This window comes from Sarcophilus harrisii, chromosome 2, assembly GCF_902635505.1.
Source record: "Sarcophilus harrisii chromosome 2, mSarHar1.11, whole genome shotgun sequence".
Taxonomy (NCBI): domain Eukaryota; kingdom Metazoa; phylum Chordata; class Mammalia; order Dasyuromorphia; family Dasyuridae; genus Sarcophilus; species Sarcophilus harrisii.
Genome location: NC_045427.1, coordinates 438,247,973 through 438,269,983, shown reverse-complemented (window position 1 = coordinate 438,269,983; position 22,011 = coordinate 438,247,973). Strand labels below are relative to the sequence as shown.

The following is a 22,011-nucleotide window of genomic DNA, read 5'->3' as shown; positions in this document are numbered from 1 at the left end:
CTTTCCAGACCATGCTGACTTTTTTTTTTTTGGTAGAGGAAACAGAATAGATTTTTTTTTTATGGAATTGTGTGTGTGTTCATGTGCTTAAATATGCATGCTCAATAATGAATCTATATTTTAAATCTAATAATAGCTACAAATAAAGTTATTAATAAATATTTTATAAAATATGATTAATTTCAACAATATGTTTACTATAATAATGATGTTGACAGTATAACAATTATTATAATCATAATAAACATAAATCCAAAGATAGCTATACCTTCTACCCTCAACCTATCCCTAATCCTTTTCACCTCCACCAGATGCTATTTTTTTTCCTCATTGTTTTTCTAAGGTCTTATTAGACTATCTCCAGAAAAGAAACATCATTAATCTTTTTGTTTTGCTTTCCCTACTTTCCTCTGAGGAAGCCAAGGCAATCTAACAGAGGGGACCATACAGACTTGTCACCTCTGGTGATATGATGAGGGATGGGAAAGTAAATTGATCCCAACTTATCTGCCTCACTTGGGGAGCCTGGAAGACTGTGGGAAAGAGGTAAAAAACTTTGCATAAGAGAGGTTGAAGATGGATTTATCAGCAAGTGTCCAGCTCAATGGTTGGAGGGTTGTGTCTGAAATAGAGACAGAGAGAAGCAGGCAAATACTGATAATCTAGAAGAGATTTTTTTTTTTAAACAGAACTTTTTGTTTTATTTTTTTTTTTTTTAATTTTTTCTGAGGCAATTGGGGTTAAGTGACTTGCCCGGGGTCACACAGCTAGAAAGTGTTAAGTAGTTTGAGTCCACATTTGAACTCAGGTCCTCCTGACTTCAAGGCTGGTGCTCTATCCACTGCGTCCCTAGCTGCCCCTTAACAGAACTTCTTAATGATGACTTTGGGGACTAACACATAGGTGTGTTCCTGAGTCCAGGAAATTAATTATGGTGACTTTCTGTTCTAAAGTCACAGGCCTTCCCAGGCTCATTTATATTTTATTTTTATTGTTAAATTATTATGATGATAATGATCTTAAGCAAAGAGATATATTTTCGGCAACCCCAAGATATGGATCAACTCAGGAAAACAGAAACTTTTCAATCTTATAGCTATTTTGGTCTTCCTGGATTAATGTCAAGAAAGCATATCATAAACTTTACAATACCATATAAAATAAACTATTACTGTTATTAAAATTAATGATGATAGCAAATGAGTATGAAAAATAATTTATAGAGAGCTGACTTTGGGGTCAGGAGGACCTGGATTCAGGTATGAATGAATGCTTACTGTTAAGTCAACTATTTCTCTGTGCTCTCAGGCAATTTTTTAACATCTCTCTGCAGAATTTGACATTGATGACTCTTTCTTGAATATGCTTTCCATTTTGGGTTTTCATGATATTGCTCTCCTCTAGGTCTCCCACTCCCTGTCTGAATGCCTCCTTTTTGCTTTCTTTTGCTGGATAATCATTGATAATATGCCCCCTAATTAAGGTTTGATCCCAATGATGCATTCCTGGGTCTTCTCTCTCTTTCTCTGTCAACTCATCACCTCTTAGGAATTCAATTATCATCTCTTTTCAGATGGCTCCCTGTTCTATAAATCCATCCCCAGTCTCTCTCCTGACCTTCAGTTCCAAATAATCAATTGATTAGATATTTAGAACTGGATATCCAATAGTGATCTCAAAAAAAGAATTCATTATCTTTTCTCCAAAACCTACTTCTTTTTCTGAATTTACCCATATTCAAGGATATCCTATCCATCTATCCATGCAGATTCAGAACCTCAGAATCTTCTTTCACTTCACATCTTCCTTTAATCCTCACATTACCTGAGTTTTCAAGTCTTGCTAATTCAACTCTATTGCATCTTTTTCTATCTTTCCCCTTCTCTACATTCACATAGTTCCCCTTCTGGTTCAATCCTACATCATTTCTCAATATTCCAGTGGTCTTCTGTGAAATAAATTATAGAACATTTATTAAAAAAGAAATAGTAGCAGGACATCAACTTGTCTTAGGACTTGTTCTATCTAAGTGCCACTGGGAAAAGAAATGAAAATACTGAACAAAAATCATAAGATTGAATTAGAGATGGAAATTATTTTAAAATAGAATTTCAGAGCGGCAAGAACTTTAGACAATAGCATATAAAGAGAATAGCAATTAAAATCCTGAAGGTGCTTGGAGGCCATCTACTTTGACAACATATTCATTTTATAGATAATGAAACGGAGACCCAGAGAGATGAAACAATACAGTGAAGGTCACTCAGTAAGTTAATGGCAGAATTCAAGCTCATAACTTTCAGTTTAGGATTCTTTATACTTAATAAACTAAGAGACACAGGTTATCTCAATTCTTTAGTGTTCCAAAGGCATTTGAATTTTTGTTTGTTTGTTAAAGCTATCCCCAAGGAATCATCATGGCACAAAAATATGTTCATAAATAAGGAAATAAGATCTCTAGGGATTGCTCTGGGGGAAAATGATCATCTATCAAAATTTATGAAGTTTTGTTCAGTATTTAATATTTCTCTGGGACTATTTCAAGATCTATTACTAAGGAGAGGAAAAAAAAAACCTTTGGAAACTTCATCCTTTGGCTGACTAATTTGCCTATTCCATTTTCTTTTCAGCTTTTATCAGTAACATGTCCATATTTATGACATCAAGGTGTTAGAAAATGAATTTTCAACCCTCTTTTTGCTCTAGAAAACAATAGCCACAGCCAGTGGCTATTACTGGGAGCTATCTTTTTACTGATATCATATTTTCTAACTGAGTGGTTCAAGTCCTGTTGTTTTAAGTTGTAATAAGACAAGATAATTTCCACTTTTGTGGGAGAGGAGTGCTGCCTTCCTAATAGGGCATGCTTGTGGTATTTGTTTTAACAGAGCAATTTAATTAAAAAAAAAAAACTTAAAAGAGAGATTTTGTGAGGTAGGCTTGCGTGGCATCTTAGAAACTATTAAGGATGGGGAAGTTACTAACAATAAAATCAATTTTTTTTTCCATGAAGAATTATGCATTATATATTCTAGCCCTCTCTAGATGAGAGTGACTTGACTAAAGTCATATATCTTAGTGGCAGAGACACAGCTAAGAGTTCCACTCTGTCATACATGTAAATATGGCTTCCTAATTTATGGGTTACTGGAAGACAGGGTTAAGGACTCCCAAGAGTTTGAAATATGCATTTTCTCAACCCAAAGTAAGTCTAGCTAGCTACCCCTGCATGGTAAACTGAAAATAAATGAAAACATTAGCTTTTTTTTTTTTTTTCAAATTTCACAGAACTGAGGCTGTCACCAAAATATGACATTATGCATCTTAGTAGAGCACTGGAGTTGAAATCAGGAGACCTAAATTTAAACCCTACTTCGAGCACTTAACATGTTTATTAGCTGTTTGATTAAAACTCACAGAATCATAAATGAGAGGTGGGGGAGAGGGATATCTTAGAGGACATATAACTCAACACTCTTATAGAAAACTGAAAATGTTATATTTGCTAATCAAGAAAAGGAAGGAAAGTCAACTTAGATTAATTTTCACCTCTTTCAAAGAGCAGTATCTGGTGGAACTTTAATCTTTAGTATTGATTTGCATCTCAAAAGAGATATGAACTTATTTGTAGTCAGTCGAGTTTGGATCCAGGGATTATTCTCCCTTCAAACACATCCACTAACAAGGGGAAAACATGCCTGGATCAAGCTAAACTCATATCAAGACTGCAGTAAGGAACAACTGCTGATGAAAACCAATTTTCTATTAGAATCACTAAAAAGATGGACGTACAGTATTTACAATAGAACTACTGGATCTCTGCAAATGTTATAGCTCCTGTCATGGGGTATCAGCAGAAACCACCAGAAAGTTTGTAGTGGCCCCAAGTCCCCTTTTGCCAGCCTCTGAGTAGACTTACCAATGCAATTGAAGTACAGTTCCTTCCGACAGAAGAGGGAGCAGCCATCACCATTGATCTTATTCATATCATCACACTCTTCCCCCAGATGTCTGTAGATAAAAATGTGAAAAAGGAATTGGTCTAACAGAAGTGACTTGATAGACATAGTGATCTTAGAGAGTACATATTTAAATCTTCTTATTTTACAGATGAGGAAAAGGCAGCCATTGATTGAAGGAAAAGTGACTGGGGCAAAATGGCAGGGCACTGAAATTCTAATATAAGTCTTTGAACAATAAACCCATTTCCAGGTCCAGGATAATGTACTGTCTAAACCAAAGTGGATTGCAAATTAAGATACCTTAGTATTTTTAGCTCCCAGGCTTACTGTTGTATATAATTAAAGACATGTGTGTGTGTGTATGTATGTAAATATATATGCATATGTGCATATGTGTGTGAAAATCTGTAAGAGTATATGAGTATATATATGTACACATGTATGTATATACAAACGTGTGTGTGTGTGTGTGTGTGTGTGTGTGTGTGTGTAGATTGTTACTCCCTTGTCCAGTTGGGATTTCCATCAAATGTTTGAATGATTTCCTATGAAACCTAGTGTCCACCCTCCACTAATCACTTGGGAGCCCTCATTGCATGATTGGGACTGCAGAAGTTGTCTTTTACTCCACAATTCACACTAGTAAGTGCTCTTCATTTTGTAAAAGTGTCTGAGCAGCTGTGTAGATGGGTCAATTAACCCTGGAAGTAACTGAGGAAATTAGTATTGATCTCTTCTTTTACAAATGGATCTCATTGCCTTTCATTATAGGATGTTTGGTTAGATCGTCCCACTCCACTAGTTGAAAAGCCAGTTAGACATGAAACCAACTTCGTGTTCCAAACTGCTCTCAAACTCACTGTGTTTAACACATATCATATCTCCAAGTAGGGATTATCTGTGTCATCTATCTATTTTGTGTACTCCATAGGGAAAGTTTTGTTTTGTTTTGTTATGAACTATCTCCTCAAGTCTAACCACCCTGTCTGCTCCTTATCTCTAATTCACACCATCTAAGCTATGTGCTCTGTCCTTGAAATTCATTAACAATTCATGGACAACTAAATTTGCTAAAGTATATACTCCTTCCACTAAATAATTTCACAGTACAGGGTTGATAGTTTTCATGCTGCAGTCATGCTTGCTGCAGACTAATATATCTAATTAACTTAAACAAGATATAATAATATGGAATAGGTATGTGATCTACCAGTTAAAATAAAAATTGATTTACCATTTTGCCATAGATATAGCTATAATTCTAGATATCATATAAATATGTGAAAGACGGCATGACATATTAGCTAAAATACTACTGTCTCAATATAATCATCTGTAAACTAGGAGTATTCTCCCATCAATTTCCTCTAAGACCCCTTCCAGTTCTAAATCTATGGTCCAATAACCTAGGATAGAGATGTTAAATATAAAGTCCACAATATTTTTGAGTGCAGTCCAATCAAAATTAAATTGTATTTGGAAAATATTTCATAAAATACATTAAAATACAATAAAGCATTATTAATTAATATATTTTATAGTTTCCTAAATCACTATGTGGCCTGCAAGAATCATTCTATATGGTTTAATGACTCATTTCTATTTGTGTTTGAAACTACTGGTCTAGAAGTTATGTAACCATGGGCAAGATACTTAATGTCACAATGTCCAAAATAACTGTTTTAGAGAATAAGTTCTCCAAATGGTTCTATCTAAACTGATAGTAAGTGGTAGAAAATGGATTTGAATTCTGGTTCTTTGACTTAAAATCCTTTATAATTGCTTAAAATCTGTATTGATTCTTATTTGCTGTGATAAAAATTCATCTTCAATAGTGGAGGAAGATGCCTTTAAGATTGATAGGAACCTCATCTAGTCCAACTCTCGTAGACTTAAGAGTTAAGAGGGATTTCAGAGATCTAATTCAAACGCCTTATTTTTCAGATGAAAAAAAAATGAGACTCATGATGGTGAGGTATAAACAAATGGTAAAGCTGGGGTTAGAACCGAGTCTTCCAGTTTCATATCCAGAGTCCTTTGCATGGTACCGTGTTGTCTATTCTATAAGTTAGAATTATCTTACATGATATATTTTAGGGGTCATTAATAAATTTCATTCAATTTTCCCATCAGAAATAAAAAAAAAAAAACTGGGGAAGCTAGGTGGCACAGTGGATAGAGCACCAGCCCTGAAGTCAGGAGGACCTGAGTTCAAATCTGCCCTCAGACACTTACCACTTCCTAACTATGTGACTCTGGGCAAGTCACTTAACCCTAATTTCCTCAAGAAAAAAAAAGAATTAGAAAAATCTAAATTCTAGTGAGCACATTAGTGTTTCCATTATGATTTTGAGTTCATGGAAGAACTATTTCTTTATACAAGATGCACTATGCAGCTTACTTCTGTATGATTCCATCTCCACAGTAACCACTTCCATGTATATATATGGCTGCAGGTGAAGGTTCACTCTCCTCTGTACCAGAAATGGTAACAATCTGGTACTTATATGCAGTGCCATGGCTCAGCTCCCTGTGAAGAATACAGAAAGAGATTAGAGACACATGGCAGAAAAAGGAGATCAGATTGGATTCAACCATAGGTGTTTTTTCCCCTTGAAATTTAGATAACCATTCAATTTACTCATCAGCAAATGTCAGGGATACTTTAAAAGGAATTAATAAATAAAGCATTCAAGGCAAAACCCACTCACAATGTCCAAGGAGATGAGTACATAATTTACAAATGAGGAAATATAAATTACAAATAATCACTTGAAAAATTATTCAAGCTCACTAATAATCAAAGAAATATAAAACAAAAGAACCATGGGCTACCACTTCAGTTGCATAGAAATGGGGAAAAGAAAGCTTAAAAATAGAAAGATAATCTAGGAAATTTATAGAGAAACAGAAACATTAATGCATGTTAGAAGTGGGAGAATTTATGTTTTCTTGGGTTGATGTGAGAAGGCTGTTGGAAGAGATGACAAGATCATTTGGGCCCTGAAGAACAAAGATCTCAGCATCAGAAAGTAGTATGAGGAAAGTCGTAGAGTAAACAGAAGGAGCAACCTGAGCAAAAAGTTACAAGGACAGAAAAACACATTGTATATTCTAATAGATACACACACACACACACACTCACACACACACACACAGATAGACTAATTCGACTGGCACAAAGGGTATGTAGTAAAAGGAATCAAGAGTGATAAAGTTGGAAAGTTAAGTAGGAACCAGCTAGCATCTAAGAGTTAGTTCTGTAAACTATCGTGTACTGAAAATTATTTAATGAAGATGAGTGGAAGTAGATATTTTTCCCACCTTTCTTTTCTTGTCACCTAGAAACATGAACTAGGTCTCCTCTCCCTGCTCCTACTTTTAAGTTCCAAAAGCTTTGTGGGCTTCTATTTTGTTTTGTTTTTCTTTTTCTTTTAAGTATTTTAAATTAGTCCTCTAAAACATACAGAAAATTGAGAGATTTACTTTTTTTTTTGCTTAGTTTTGATTTTTGGCCATTTTAAGTCCCCTTTCTCTCCCAATAAATCTCAGGGTATTTTTGCAACTTTTAATGGTTGACCAGAGGACAAGTACATGGCATGTTTCTAATAGATAGACTAATCTTTTTGTCAGTGTGTTGATCAGATCTGTCAAGGAATTAACCAAAGAAAGCCCTTACTACTAGTCTTTTTCTTCTTATTGCCCTGGTAGTCATAATGGGAAGAATTCAGAAAAGTGACATCACTTGGAATACATTAAAAGGGTTATTTAGACCCTTATGACTCTCAGAGTTTCAGGGGACTCTGTCAAGAATTATTTTTACTATATTGCATCCTATATCTTACATATGCTGCTGGAAACATTTTATATTTACTATTGGATTAAGAATAAAGCCCAGTCACATTTATCTTTATATTACCTATAGTAACCTAAGGCTTCGTTCATGATATTATTGTTGTTTTTGAGTCATTTCAGTCATGTCCAATTCTTGATAAGCTCATTGGGGATTTTCTTGGCAAGGATACTGTAATGGTTTGTCTTTTTCTTCTCCAGCTCATTTTACACATGAGAAAACTGAGGTAAATCATGTTAAGTAATTTACCCAGGGACATAGCTGGAGTAGGCCAGATTTGAATTCATGAAGATTGGTTTATCTGACTCCAGGCCCAACACTCTATTACTGTACCACCTAGCTGCCCTTGTACAAGTAGACACCTAATAAATATCTGTTGAACGAGTTTAAGACCACAGCAGTAAATCAACAAAACCTATAAGAATTGGTTCCTTAGAGAATTAACTCACCAAATTTCCATAACCAGATTATCACCCCATTCTATCTCTGAATTTTACCTCTAACCAATTACAAAACTTCTTATTCTTCTATCTTTTTCCCCTTAAAACAAAACAAAACAAAATCCTTTAAATAGCATGGGAAAATTGCAAAGAAGATAATGAAGAGAATTCCTGCTAAATTCCATCATGGGGGGTGGGATTTCATAAACAAAAGAAGGATGTCAAAAAACTCAAGTTCTTGGACTCATCTGTTATTTCAGCTGCCCTCAGATCTAGGGCTGTTTGGATAAGCTCAATAAGATAGCAGGTGCAGAGGCCAAACAATTTCTTACTTCTCAATGCAATAATGATTTGGTTTTTCAAGGATGTGAAATGTCAAAAACATCACTTCTGGGAGAGATAGGTTTTCTCTCTATGCTTTCCTTCACAAGGAAGGAAAGTTGCCTTTACAACTGGCTTAGTTTCATCGCTTAGTTATCTTTCAGTCATATCTGACTCTGTGTGATCCCATTTGGAATTTTCCTGGTCAAGATACTGCAGAGGTTTGCTATTTCCTTTTTCAGCTCATTTTATAGATAAGGAAATTGAGGCAAATGGGGTTCAGTGATTTGCCCAGGGTTATATAACATTTGACTTCAGGAAGATGTCTTCCATCTTCAAGTCCTACACTTTATCCACTGTATCACCTAGTGTTTGTCAACATTCATATCAAATACCACTTTTTACAGGAGGCCTTGCCTAGTCCCTTCAATTGATAGTATCTTCCCTTGTAATATTCTTTCATTTGTTTCATATTTATTTATAAATTTGTTGGTCATTTAGAATTGAAGTTCCTTGAGGGCAGAAACTATTTTTTTTGTTTTTATTTATATTCCCAGGGATTAGCACCATGGCCAGCATATAGTAAGTGTTTAAATAATTCTTAATGATGGATGATTATTGACTGATTAGTTTCAGGAATCATCCAATTATGCAACAAGACTCACTATACTCTGAGAAGTTTAGAGAACAGTTGTATATATTTATCCATTTACATGTAGTATCCCCTTGGGAGAATAAGTTCTTTGGATCTGGGGATAGCTTTTCCCCCCTTTTATATTTCTACTACCTAGAGGAGAGTCTAGCATATAATAGGCACTTAATAAATGCTTGTTAAATTAGATTAGACTGGATCACTATCTGGTAATATATTTTTTTGGCCACAAAATTCATGAAGCTATTGCCAAAAGCATAGAGATATTGTAATCTAAACTAGTGGAATGCCCACGAATAATAATTTTCCGAAATCCTGAAATTATACATACATGTATATGAATATTCACAAGAGCCCTGAAATAGAAAATAGATGCAATATATGTATTCCCTAAACCTTTGAATAGATGATTCATTTCTACCAATTGAGACTCTAAGAATTTTCATAGAAAAAAATTAAAGGAGTCTAAATTATACTTGTCTAAATTAGCATCAAAGTTAGTCACAAAAACAGCATAGGTTTCCTAACCCCCAAGAAAAAAGGACAAAAAATTAAGCTCTTAGAAGGAGGTGGAGAAGATCTTTAAAGCCCCTACCAGTGGTTAGGACCTATTTCATGGTTTATCGAAAAGAAGGATGTTATGTGTCAAGCCATTTCTTTCAGCTGTTCCCAAAGCCATCTGGAATGATTTAGGCTGTTACTATGATTCCTCCTTTCCTCTACCTCTCCTCTTCCCCCCACCTCCAATAGAGTCAGCAATCAAGTCCTATTGATCCTTCCTTCCTAATTTTTCTTGTCCATCCCTTCTTTTCTAATCTCATTGCCATTATCCTAAATCAGAGTTCTCAGACTTCTTGGTCTCAAAACCACATCATATTTTTAAAATTCTTGGGAATCTCCCATGGAACTTGTTATTCTATTAACAACTTCTGTCCTATCCATAGAAACAGCTAGATGGTGCAGTGGATAAAGCACTGAACCTGGAGTCAAGATGACCTGAGTTCAAATTCTATCTTCAAATATTTACAAGCTATATGACTCTAGGCAAGTCATTTAATTTCTGACTACCTCAATTTCCTCATCTCTGCAAAGGAGATAATAATAGCATCTGTTTTCCAGTGTTGTTAAAGATGAAATAAGGTATTTGTAAATTGCTTTGCAATATTAAAGCTTTATATAAATGCTATTTGTTATTATTTCTGTATGATTATTTTTATAATATCAACTGAAAGTTAACAGTTTTCATAATATCATTATGAAACTAGTTCTGCACTCATTGACTTCCTAAAAGGATTTTTGGAGACCTCCAAGAACTCCCAGATCTCATTTTGAAAACCTGCCTTTGTCCATGTCTGAATTGTCTCTCACAAAAGTCTTCTAACTTCCTCCAGGATTGCCTTTCTTCAATTCATCCTATATGGGTGCCAGGGTAGTCTTCCTCAAGAACAACTTTCTTTCATCGTACTGCTCCTGGCCTATGACATATATATATATAAAGCCCACTGCTATGTACAGAATAAAATGATAATGCTTAGAAATGCACATTCTAAAAACTCTTTAATAATTCATTCAAAAGACATTTTCAGGATCTCAAAGGACTTCAGTGTCATCTTCAATATTACTAGTTATCAATGCACAGAAATATAGATATAAAGTATATAGTAGACTGAGTTGACCCTATAACATATATACACTAGAAAGGAACCTTTTGAGAGAAATTCCCCATATCATCTTATTTATTTAGCCAATGTTTTGCAGCAGAATGATTGCAGGGGACCAAAAAAAGTCATTCAGTTATTTGAGCTTTCTGGTTTCATGAGTTCTGGAAAAAAAAAGACTAGTGAATTATGAAATTTTAGGAGAAACAATAAAAAAAATGTAAGGTATCCAGCCAGTGTGGTAAGACAACTTCAGCCCATAGAAAATAAGGGACAGTTGAAGGAAATGGGACTGCTTAGGTTGACACAGGGAATATTTGGGAGGGTGAGATGATCATTGTCTTTTGATCATAGGTCTCTCATGTGGAAAAGGGATTAGACTTATTTTTTATAGGTTTAGAGGGTTGGACTAGAACCAATGGGTGAAATTTTTAAAGAAATAGATGTCAGAGATTAGAAGGGAAACAATAAACTGGGAAAACATTTTTACAGTCAAAGACTTCATTTCCAAAATATATAGAGAATTGACTCTAATTTTTAAGAAATCAAGCCATTCTACAATTGATAAATGGTCAAAGGATATGAATAGACACTTTTTAGATGAAGAAACTGAAACTATTTCTAGCCATATGAAAAGATGCTCTAAGTCATTATCAATCAGAGAAATGCAAATTAAGACAACTCTGAGATACCATTATACACCTCTCAGATTGGCTATGCTGATAGGAAAAGATAATCCTGAATGTTGGAGGGGATGTGGGAAAACTGGGGCACTGATACATTGCTGGTGGAATTATGAATACATCCAGCCATTCCAGAGAGCAATTTGGAACTATGCTCAAAAAGTTATCAAACTGTGCATACCCTTTGATCCAGCAGTGTTAATACTGAGCTTATATCCCAAAGAGATCTTAAAGAAGGGAAAGGGACCTGTGTGTGCAAAAATGTTTGTGGCAGCCCTGTTTTTAGTGTCTAGAAACTGGAAATTGAATGGATGCCCATCAATTGGAGAATGGCTGAATAAATTGTGGTATATGAATGTTATGGAATATTATTGTTCTGAAAGAAATGACCAGCAGGAAGATTTCAGAAAGGCCTAGAGAGACTTACATGAACTGATGCTGAGTGAAAAGAGCAGGACCAAGAGGATCATCACATACTTCACCAACAATAGTATATAATGATCAATTCTGATGAACGTGGCCATCTTCAACAATGAGATGAACCAGATCAGTTTCATTTGTTCAATAATGAAAAGAAGCAGCTACATTCAGCAAAAGAACTCTAGAAAATGAGTGTGAACCACTACATAGCATTTCCAATCCCTCTGTTTTTGTCCACTTGCATTTTTGATTTCCTTCACAGGTTAATGTACATTATTTCAAAGTCTGATTCTTCTTGTGTAGCAAAATAACTGTAAGAATATATATATATATTGTATTTAACATATACTTTAACATATTTACCATGTATTGGTCTACCTGCCATCTGGGGGAAAGGGTGGGGAGAAGGAAGAGAAATGTTGGAACAGAAGGTTTTACAAGGGTCAATGCTGAAAAATTACCCATGCATATATCTTGTAAATAAAAAGCTATATTTTTTTAAAAAAAGAAATAGATGTCAATTCAATATGAGAACTTCCTAATACTTTGAACTATTTAACAATGGAAGCAGTGAGTTTCCTATCACTAAAGGTATCTGAACAGAGCCTGAATGAACATTTGTTTAAGATGTTTAATGGTGAGTGATACTTGTACTAGGGATTTGAAAGAAATAGACACTAACCCTTCTTCTGTCAAAAATTGTGTGCTTCTGATTTCCTGGCAATTAGCCTTCTTTCATAGAATGTTCCACTACTTAATCTTCTTGAAAGAAAGTTTCTGGACATTTAACTTGAATAATTGAAATTCTACTCATTTTGTTTCCTTCATATAACCCCCTAATCTAGTTAGTCTCTTTCTTTTAAAAATTTCTGTCCTTTCATTTTACTCTGACTTCACAAAGGATGATTTGATTTTACTTGCTGTTCGTTCAGTTTAGATAGCTGTTATTTGTTGAGAAATACCTTAGTCCTCTAATTCTGCTATAGGCATTTATAGAATATCAGATTGTTAGGGCTGAAAAGGACCATGGAGATTCTCCAGTCCAACTTTTCTCATTTTACAGATGAGGAAATTGAGAACCAGCGAGAGGAAATACTTTAGCCAAGGTCATAGACTAAGCTGGTACTAGAACTAAGATTTACAGTTATAGGGAATTGTTTTCCCTTAAATTTAAGGACCCTGTTGAACTAAAGCATCACTTTTTTGATTAGCATTTGGGATGGAATATTTATAGAGGCATCTGTGCTATCGGGGAAAGCACATCAAAAGAGGGAGCCAGCAGACTTAGATTCTTAGCCTCACTCTGCCATTAATTTAATGTATGGCCCTGTGCAAGCTGTTTCATTTCCCTTGACCATGACGTGTATACAATATAACATTCACATTTGTCCTATTTCTTCCCTATAAGTAATTTAAAGGTACATATAAGGGCAGGAACATTGAATGAGATGTCCAGGAGACCTCAGTTCTAAGTATTGTCACCACATGTCATTTCTACTCTCTGGATTTTATTATTTTTCCCCTTTACTATTATATGAGGCAATTCAGTAAAATGAGATCTAAATGTCTCTGTAGTTCTAACATTCTATAGAATATTTCCACAGTCCATGTACTGAGTTACCTTGAAGATTTAACATACTAAACTCTTTTTCATCTATCAAATTCTGAAATTCCAGCGTATAAAAGACACTGTATGTTATAGAACATTGGTTGTCATAGCCAACCAATAAAAGTTGGACATCATAGTCTGTCTCCATGCTGGCCTTCTCTCAACCAAAATTCAAGTCATCAGTCAGAAGTCTCCAATCTGTTTCACTTTGGTTGTTCCAATTATTAAAGCAAAGCTGTGATCTTTGAATTTCCTTGCCAAGAAGAAATCTTTGTTTGTGCAAATCGGCCTTTGTCTTGCAACATCGTGTTCTGTTATTTCTTCTGTAGACCACAGGGAGATCCAACCCATGAACTGGATGGAAAGGAAGGAAAATGAAAAGTCTACAGGAGTTGGGTATCTGTACCCCCTCACATTGGCAATGGAACATAGTTTGATTTTTGACAGGTAACAACATAAGATTTGTCCTTTCCTTCTTGTCCACTCCCTCTCCTCACTTCTTATAAGGGTCCAGGCTTTGAAAGTAGCAGACATATACATGTGACTGATTAACTCCAGCAGGCCTTGATATAATTGTCCAAGGATCTGCCCTGGTACCAATTTAAAACACAGTAGCAAATTTAATAAAACAAACAGTTTGCAGCCAAGGCCTTTGTTATTCTGTTTTAATCATCTTTTACCACCAATTGAAATAATTTTCTCCTTTCTTGGTGAAATGAAATAAGATATGGGCGGGGGTAGGGGAGTATAAAATGAGGGAACAATGTGGAAATTAGAAAGGGTCTATATCTGTAGCAACAAATTTGAAGGCATGCAAACAGTGGCCCTAAGGTTTAGAAGGGTATTTGTGTCAGGAAAAGATCTGAAGGGAAACCATTTACAGCGTTAAGGGAACTCCACACCTGGATGACATTAAAGATGGAAAAAAAAATGGACAAGGAACTCTTGTTTTTTCCCAAATACAACTGGAATAAATGTATGACAGCTTCTCCAAACATTCTCTTCATGATAGACACTTCTCTTGATTACAGAGCATGGACTGACCTATTACCAAGGACTCTGGGAGCCAAAACACCAGATAGAGTTTATGGTAAACAAGTGAGTAGTGTGAAAATCAAGTCCAGGACAGGGCCAACAGCCTAGTGGAAGAGAACAGTGACAACCTGTCATAGAGAGGCACTAACTTAACACAGTTGTTGGTGATCGCAGGCCAGTCAGGGAAACAATCCTCTTGTTCCTCATTGTAGCTGTTCTGGGTGGCCAGAGATTTTATTACTGGCAGAGGGCGAGCCCAACAGCGTTTTAAAATTTGGCAACACATCTAAAAGTGTTTGGGGGTTGTTTTTATTTTTCTCCCCCCTGCTAATGCTTTGGGTTTGGTGAAACCCAGAATACAGTCAGGGAAGTACATTTCCCCTTAATTCTTAAACCCATGTGCGCTTTAAGAAAATTTAATCCGTATGTTTCTGATTCATTTACACTTAAATCATCAAAATGCTGTTTTGTAAGAACTATTTGATGTCCAAGAAGTCTTATGAACCCTTTTCTAAGCCTTACTTCTTAGAAGCAGGAAGTCACGTTTCAGATGAGAGGAGTGAGAACTTAAACCTGAAAGGTTCAGTTTGTTTTGAAAAGAAGGGTTGAGGAAAATCACATGAGATTTAATGTCCACCTACATGGGATCCCTCATTTCTTAAGCACTTTCTCCTACAGCTGCTATGATGTTGTTAATGGAAAATATATTTGAATTTTCTTACAGAAATAAGAGATCTCCAGGATAATGATAGGATAAAAACACTCCTAACAAAATGGTTTACATTTATAGAAACAACAATCTATGATTTTTAAGGTATAGTCCTTATATCTTCACATTTATCTTGGAAGGTAGATGGTCAATGTCTCCTTAGTCTCATTTTGCAGATGGAAGCCCCTCCACAAAAGGGACTGTTTTGGGTTTATTTTAGTAATCTAACTTAAGGTGTCTTATACCATCTCTGGCACAAAGTAGGCACTTAACAAATGTTTAGTGAATGACTATATGACCATATGACTGATGAGGAGCTGTCTAACCCATAGAAGGCACAGATACTTTAGGAATTCTTCCTGCCTAAAACTTTGTGCACAATTAACTTGGCTTTAGAATATAGTTTGGCTTTGCTTTAGAGAGATAGTTTTCAAACTTCTTAATTTCCAGGGTATTTGGATATGAGCAAAAAACCCCATTGGCCAACTACTGTTCTCTCCTACTTCCTATTATAAAGGGAAAAATAACAACAGAAAAATCCTCACTAGAATGAATGAGAAGGCTGGTAATACTTTGGATGAAACATCAATGAGGAGATGCCTGGCATTTATTAAAGACCATAAGTAAATGATTAATTCAGGCCAGAAACCAGAGTATAAACCTTGTCAAGCTGTAGATATTAATGCTTCAGGAGACTAGACTAGAGACCACCTGGAGGACCCTTTCAGGACACAACTCAACCCTGGACCACACGTTGAGAATCAATGAAGGGAAAAAATAAAATAAAAGCTGCTCAATTCATACCTAGAAGGGAAGGGAAGATGATAATGAACTACAGAGCCTGGAACTTCACTATAAAGCTGTATTTACAAGAACCAAGCTGTGGCACTGCCTTTTAACAGAGTTAGGTTAAAAGTAGTATACTATTGTTAAAAGATCACTGGAATTGGAATCAACAGAACTAAGCTCAAAACCTTACTCTAATAATCTATGCAAAGTTATAGTGAAGTCTCAGTGCATGTTAAGCTGTCACAGACTGTGAAAGGTCATCCTTGAATTTGGTTTTGGAGTAACCAAAGAAAATGAATGCTTTCTCAATTTTTACTTGCCTTAAATATTTTGTTAGAGCTATTCTGATTGTTGGTTAATCTCAGACAGGCTCAGACACCTGCTCTGTAACATTTCTCACAACATAAGTCATTCTTTGTTTAAGTATGAAAGTCAGTCAATGTAGAACCTGTGCTATGGCTAAACAGAATTAGTCAGTCAGTCAGTAATCATTTATTCAATACTTGCTATGTACCAGGCATTGTTCTAAGTGCTGGAGATATAAAAGAAAGATTAAAAACAGTCCCTGCCTTCAAGAAGTTCACATTCTAGTGGGGAAAGACAACATGGAAATAACTAGATATATAAAAGATAAAAATATGATTGATGAAGACAATCCAAAATCAAAAAATATAAAGAGCTGAGGACATAGGGAAGGGGCACCTAGAGAAAGTAGGCTTTGTATTATGTTTTGAAGGAAGCCTAGGAAATGGCATAGAAGGGTGTTATGGCCAAAAAAGAATCTTTAGAATCATCTATTCAATTAAGACCCTAATTTTACAGATGAAGAAACAGACTCAGATAGTTGATGACAAGACTGACTTTACAATTCTTGTGTTGTTTTCAACATATTTGTATTTGGTGTTTTTTCTCAACTTTATTAAATTCTATCTTGTATTTTTAATTATATGAGTAATGCTGTAAGTAAGGTCCTGACTCAAGTGGGACAAAAGTTGGAATATCTTGAATTATATGTGTGTGTATATGTGTGTCTGTGTGGCTGTCTGTCCTTGCGTGTATGTCTGTCTCTGTCTGAAAGTACTAGGAAAAAGTTGAATTTGTGTGTTGTTTGCTACAAAGAACAAACAATTTAAAAAGGAGTAGTTTAATAATAATAATACCTTATATTTTTATAAATCTAGAATGCCTCATTGGAGGAAAAAAAATATTGTTTCTCAATTGCAGCCCGATGATTTTTACTGTTTCATTACATATTTCAAAATTCTGAAAATTCCCATGGAGATCCTTCCCAATGTGAACAGCAAAATAAAGTGATTTATGCAATAGCTTTGTCATTGAAACTGCTACTTACCCTATGTGTTCTTGGAAAATCAAGTAGTGGACTTGAAAGCTAGACTTTGTTCCTTCCAAGAAACAACATAGTGATGAAAACAAGGGAGAAAGGCAAACTATTATTCAAAAGATCATAAGGAAGATGCCTTGAGGAAACCTAAAAATTTTAGAACCAGTGCAGTTTCAAGTAACATTTGCTGATATCCATGATTTATGTTGGATTCATTCCTGACTGCCTCCCTCTACCCCCACCCCATGTCTATCCAACAAAATCACTACTGATTTCTGAAATGCTGCCAGACCTAAGAATGGATGTTATACATCATAAGTGATAGCTGATATTCTTAGAGCCAGAATTAATGCCATGTTGACCAGACACAAAATATTGTTAAGTCAATTTCACTTTATTTCTAGAAGCTGGGCATCCTCATCTCTTCCTCCCCCTTGCCTGTTTCAGGCCAAGTACCTATCATGATGAAATACAATTTTCAGGAACATTAGGGTGAGCAAAAGGGATGAGTTAAACTGACAGATCCCCCAAACCACTATCTATGGCAAATGTTAATAATACCCTTAAAGAGTGAAGTACTATCCTTTGTGATATTAGAGGAAAATACCGAGTCTCTTTTTTCATGTTTTCATGGGTCAATCTGTTACTGCGTGGGGTTAAAATATAGAATTCTCTCTAAAGGAAATATACTGATGATCAGTTCTCTGATTAATCATTTAAGGAGTATTAGATTAGATGATCTCTAAAGTCTTAGCCATCTCAGATCATGTGTGACTATAGTACCATTCCATCATTTGACAGTTGAAGAAACTGAGGCCCAGAGAAGTGATATGACCTTCTCAAAATTACAGACACAATTTGCCTAGGATAAATGCCAGGGAGAGAATCCAAATGTCCTAACTCTTTTGTCTTCAGTTTTTCCAGCGACAAACAGAATCAATCAAACTGCCTCTCAACAAAACTCCCAAACTGCTCCATGGTAGACACCACTCCAAGTTTATTTAGTCTAAAAGTCAGATTTTTCTTTTCATTTGTTATCTCTTTTAAAATGTTATTTATGTCTTGTTTTTATATCACCTTTATTTTCAAATATATCCTCAGAGATTTTCACTTCATCACAAAGGACAAAATATCTTGAACATTTCTGACTCTGTTGTTCTTTGTCACTAGGAAGAATAAGGAAGAGAAGGAATAAGGAATTCAAAGGGATTAGAAGAAAGGAAAAGAGAAGTGAGGAGAAGAGAGAGAAGATGAGCTCATTTGGCTAAAACATAGTGTTTAGTTATGTTGGTAAAGTGGACTTGACTTTACTCCCTCCCTCCATTCCCCTCACATATTTTCTATATGGCTATGTCTATTTGAATGAATTAATAAAGGGATAAAGCACAAAATAGCCATAGAGCAATTACAGAGGATAATAATAAAGAAAATCCCTTTATAATCAATTTTGAAAGGCATAATCACAGGATTGAAAACTATTACAGAATCTAGCTCTTTCTTTCTACAGATGAATGGAGAATTCTCCCTCACTAGAATTCTTTAAGCACAGGTTGGATGAGTACTTACCAGAAAGACAGAAGGGATTCCTATTCAAGTTAGACAAGTTATGTTGGTTTCAAAATCAAACACAAAGTGATCCTGGCAGGCTATACATTGACTTAGAAAACTACATATTAGCATTATCTCTGTTTTATTATATTTCAATTTCTGATTACATTTCCTGTTAAACATTTCTTGATTACATTTTAATCAAGTTCAGGTCATATTTTGGAGTTTTGCCTATGAGTTTTGTAGATGATCTCTTATCTGAGGTTTTTGAATTTGATTAGACAACCTCTGAAAAATTTTCCAATTCTGAAATTCTGAATCTGTTATCAACAGTTAAAAAAACAAAAAAATGACACCTAGCAAGATAAAAGAAGATATATATAAATTTGTATAGTCTGGATCGGTCAAAAAACCCCAAAGAACAAATGTGTAGCTAGATAGGAAATGGAACTTGTGGTATAACAGGAAAAATGTTGGATTTAGCATGAGGAAGATTCAGGTTCAAATATTATCACTGGCAATGTGCAACTATATGAAATTCATTTAAACTTTTTGTGCCCCAGGGAAGGAAAAAAAAGTGAGAGAGAATAAACATGCCCACTATATGTCAGTATTTTTTTTTTTTAACAAATATTTCACAACAACACTCCATGATGGATATTGTTATTCATCATTGTTTTAGCTAAGGAAACAAGCAAACAGAATTTAAGTGACTTACCTAGGGTCATACAGCTAGTAAGTGTTTGAAGCCAGATTTGAATAAGGGTTTTCCTGACTCTCCAAGTGTACCACTAGGTGCCTCAGGCAATTCCCTAAGAATTATTTAACTAAAATAATGGGTTGGTGAAGGGAGCTTATGTAACAAGGGACCCTACAGTTGTTGAAAACATAAATTATTTGTGTAATTAAATAGTATACATAAAAAGTGCTCTGTGATGTGGCTTCATGTTTAATTCTGGGTTCTGTAGATTAAGTGAGACATTAATAAAACAGAACATGTCCAGAGGAGTTAATCAGGACAGTGAGAGTTGGATGAAGTGACACTTCACCCCTATGGTCCCTTCTAACTCCAATATTCTAAGATTCCAGGATGAGAAGGGTCTTGTTACTAAAACTGGGGAAATGAGATCTTAAATATGACCTCTTTTCTTGACTTAGGGAAGAGGAGAGCCATTTGTCTTTTATTTAAGAAAGCTCATGTGCCATGGTGGCAGAAGGAGAAACAGTTACTGAGCTATAAAGAAGAACAGCTCTTAGAAGGAGAATCAGCTCACCTAATGTGTGGCTTCTGGGTTACAAAACTCCCACAAGCTATGGTACATGCAAGGACTTTAATTTTCAGGACCGTGTATGGATCTATGTTTCTGTGGGTCAACCGCAGGCAAAATAAACACAAACAATTCCCCTTATTGGAAGAGTATGATATAGGAAAACAAAATCTTCCCTTTCTGACTCTTTGGCCAGAACCACAAGGAACTGACTATGTAACAGAGCAGGGAGGCATCCATTTTTTCCAGAGGAATGTAGGTAGGTCATAGAAGCTGAAGCATGGGCTGGTGATATGAGTTAAGCCACTGGAGTCAGGAAGAGATGAGTGCTAATCCTAGTTTAGCTGCTGATCATTCCTAGAGGTTTGGCTAAGTGCTTTCCACTTCTCAGATTTGGATTTCATCTCTTTATCCAAAGAAGTTGTGAATGAATGGGATGTACATATTATATAACTCATTGTATAATTCTCCAGAGGAGTCCAAGGACAAATCAGGCTCCCCAGGGGTATCTATTCATATTTTCATTCATTCATTCATTTAACAATACCTCATGCAAGGTGTTTTCCTGAGCTTCAGGGATAAAAATATAGCTGGAATAGACTCTGCTATCAAGAAAGTTATAATCAAATAGGAGGAAGAATTAAAAAAGAATACACATAGTCATAAAGAAAAACAAGAACCAACATACTAGCACACATGGTAGAGAGAATATGACAAAGGAGTGTCATATGAGGCAAAGTGCAATGAGAACCAGAATGAGTCAAAGAAACTTTCAGGAACAGGTAGGCTGAATGGACATCTATAAATGGAAAAGGCAGTGAAGAGGGAGTTAGTTTTAGACAAGGGGTAAGGCATGAACAAAGGCAAGGAAAGAGAAGAGATTCAAACAAGATAAGGGAATGAAAATTAGTTCAGTTTAATTGGAATGTAGAATAGGATGAGATAAAGCTTGAAAAACAAGTTGACAGATTGTGGTAGGTCTTTAAAGAGACACACACACATTTGTGTGTATATGTATATATATATGTATTATACATGCATGTGTATTGTGTGTATATTCTTAGTGGCTAATATAATGTCTACCACTTAGAAAGAGCTTGCTAGCTTGATCTGGTCAATGAGAAGCTTTGGAGTTTTTTAGGCTCAATTACTTAATCAGAAGAGCACATTAAGAACATAAATTAGGCAGCAGTATGAATGCTGAGAATGGATTCAAGGATAAATAGTTAAAAGACTTGAGGGAAAAAGATCAGTTAAGAGGTTATTAGCAATAGCCTAAGCAAGAAGAGAAACAAGCTTGAACAAGGATAGTTGTGATGAGAAAAAAAGGGGGAAAAAGTGAGACATTGCAGGGGCACAAACAAGTATTTTAAGGTTTAGATTTATTGTAATAATGATTAGATAGCCCAATCTGCTCATTAATGAGAATGAGATCCAGAGGGGTGAATTAAGGTTAATTTACTTATATAAAGGAATATATCAAGTCATTGGGAAAGAAAAGGCTGGGAAAGTCCAGATTAAAACAAGCATTTTAACTCTAAAAATTACCCAAATGACACAATGACATAATATTGATAATGACAATTGACAATGACAAACAGTTGTATGTTAGAAATAAGGGAAAGAAAAGAGTCAAAGATAATTTTAAGTCTATGAACCAGGTCACTGGAAGCATGGTGGTGAAATGAACAGATATAGGAAAGTTGAGAGGGAAGGCTAGCT

At 35.3% G+C, this 22,011-nt stretch overlaps 1 protein-coding gene across 2 annotated transcripts in view; it reads right to left on the bottom strand.

The window, feature by feature from the left end:
- The window catches only part of PAPPA (pappalysin 1), a 266,709-nt gene that overhangs the window by 130,425 nt on the left and 114,273 nt on the right, over positions 1 to 22,011 (bottom strand). For both annotated transcript variants that reach the window (XM_003757073.2, XM_031954192.1), the window contains exons 8-9: positions 6,364 to 6,492; positions 3,920 to 4,011 (exon numbers count right to left, since the gene is read on the bottom strand). In XM_003757073.2, the coding sequence (XP_003757121.1) occupies positions 3,920 to 4,011; positions 6,364 to 6,492 (221 nt within the window). The remainder of the gene's footprint in view (positions 1 to 3,919; positions 4,012 to 6,363; positions 6,493 to 22,011) is intronic.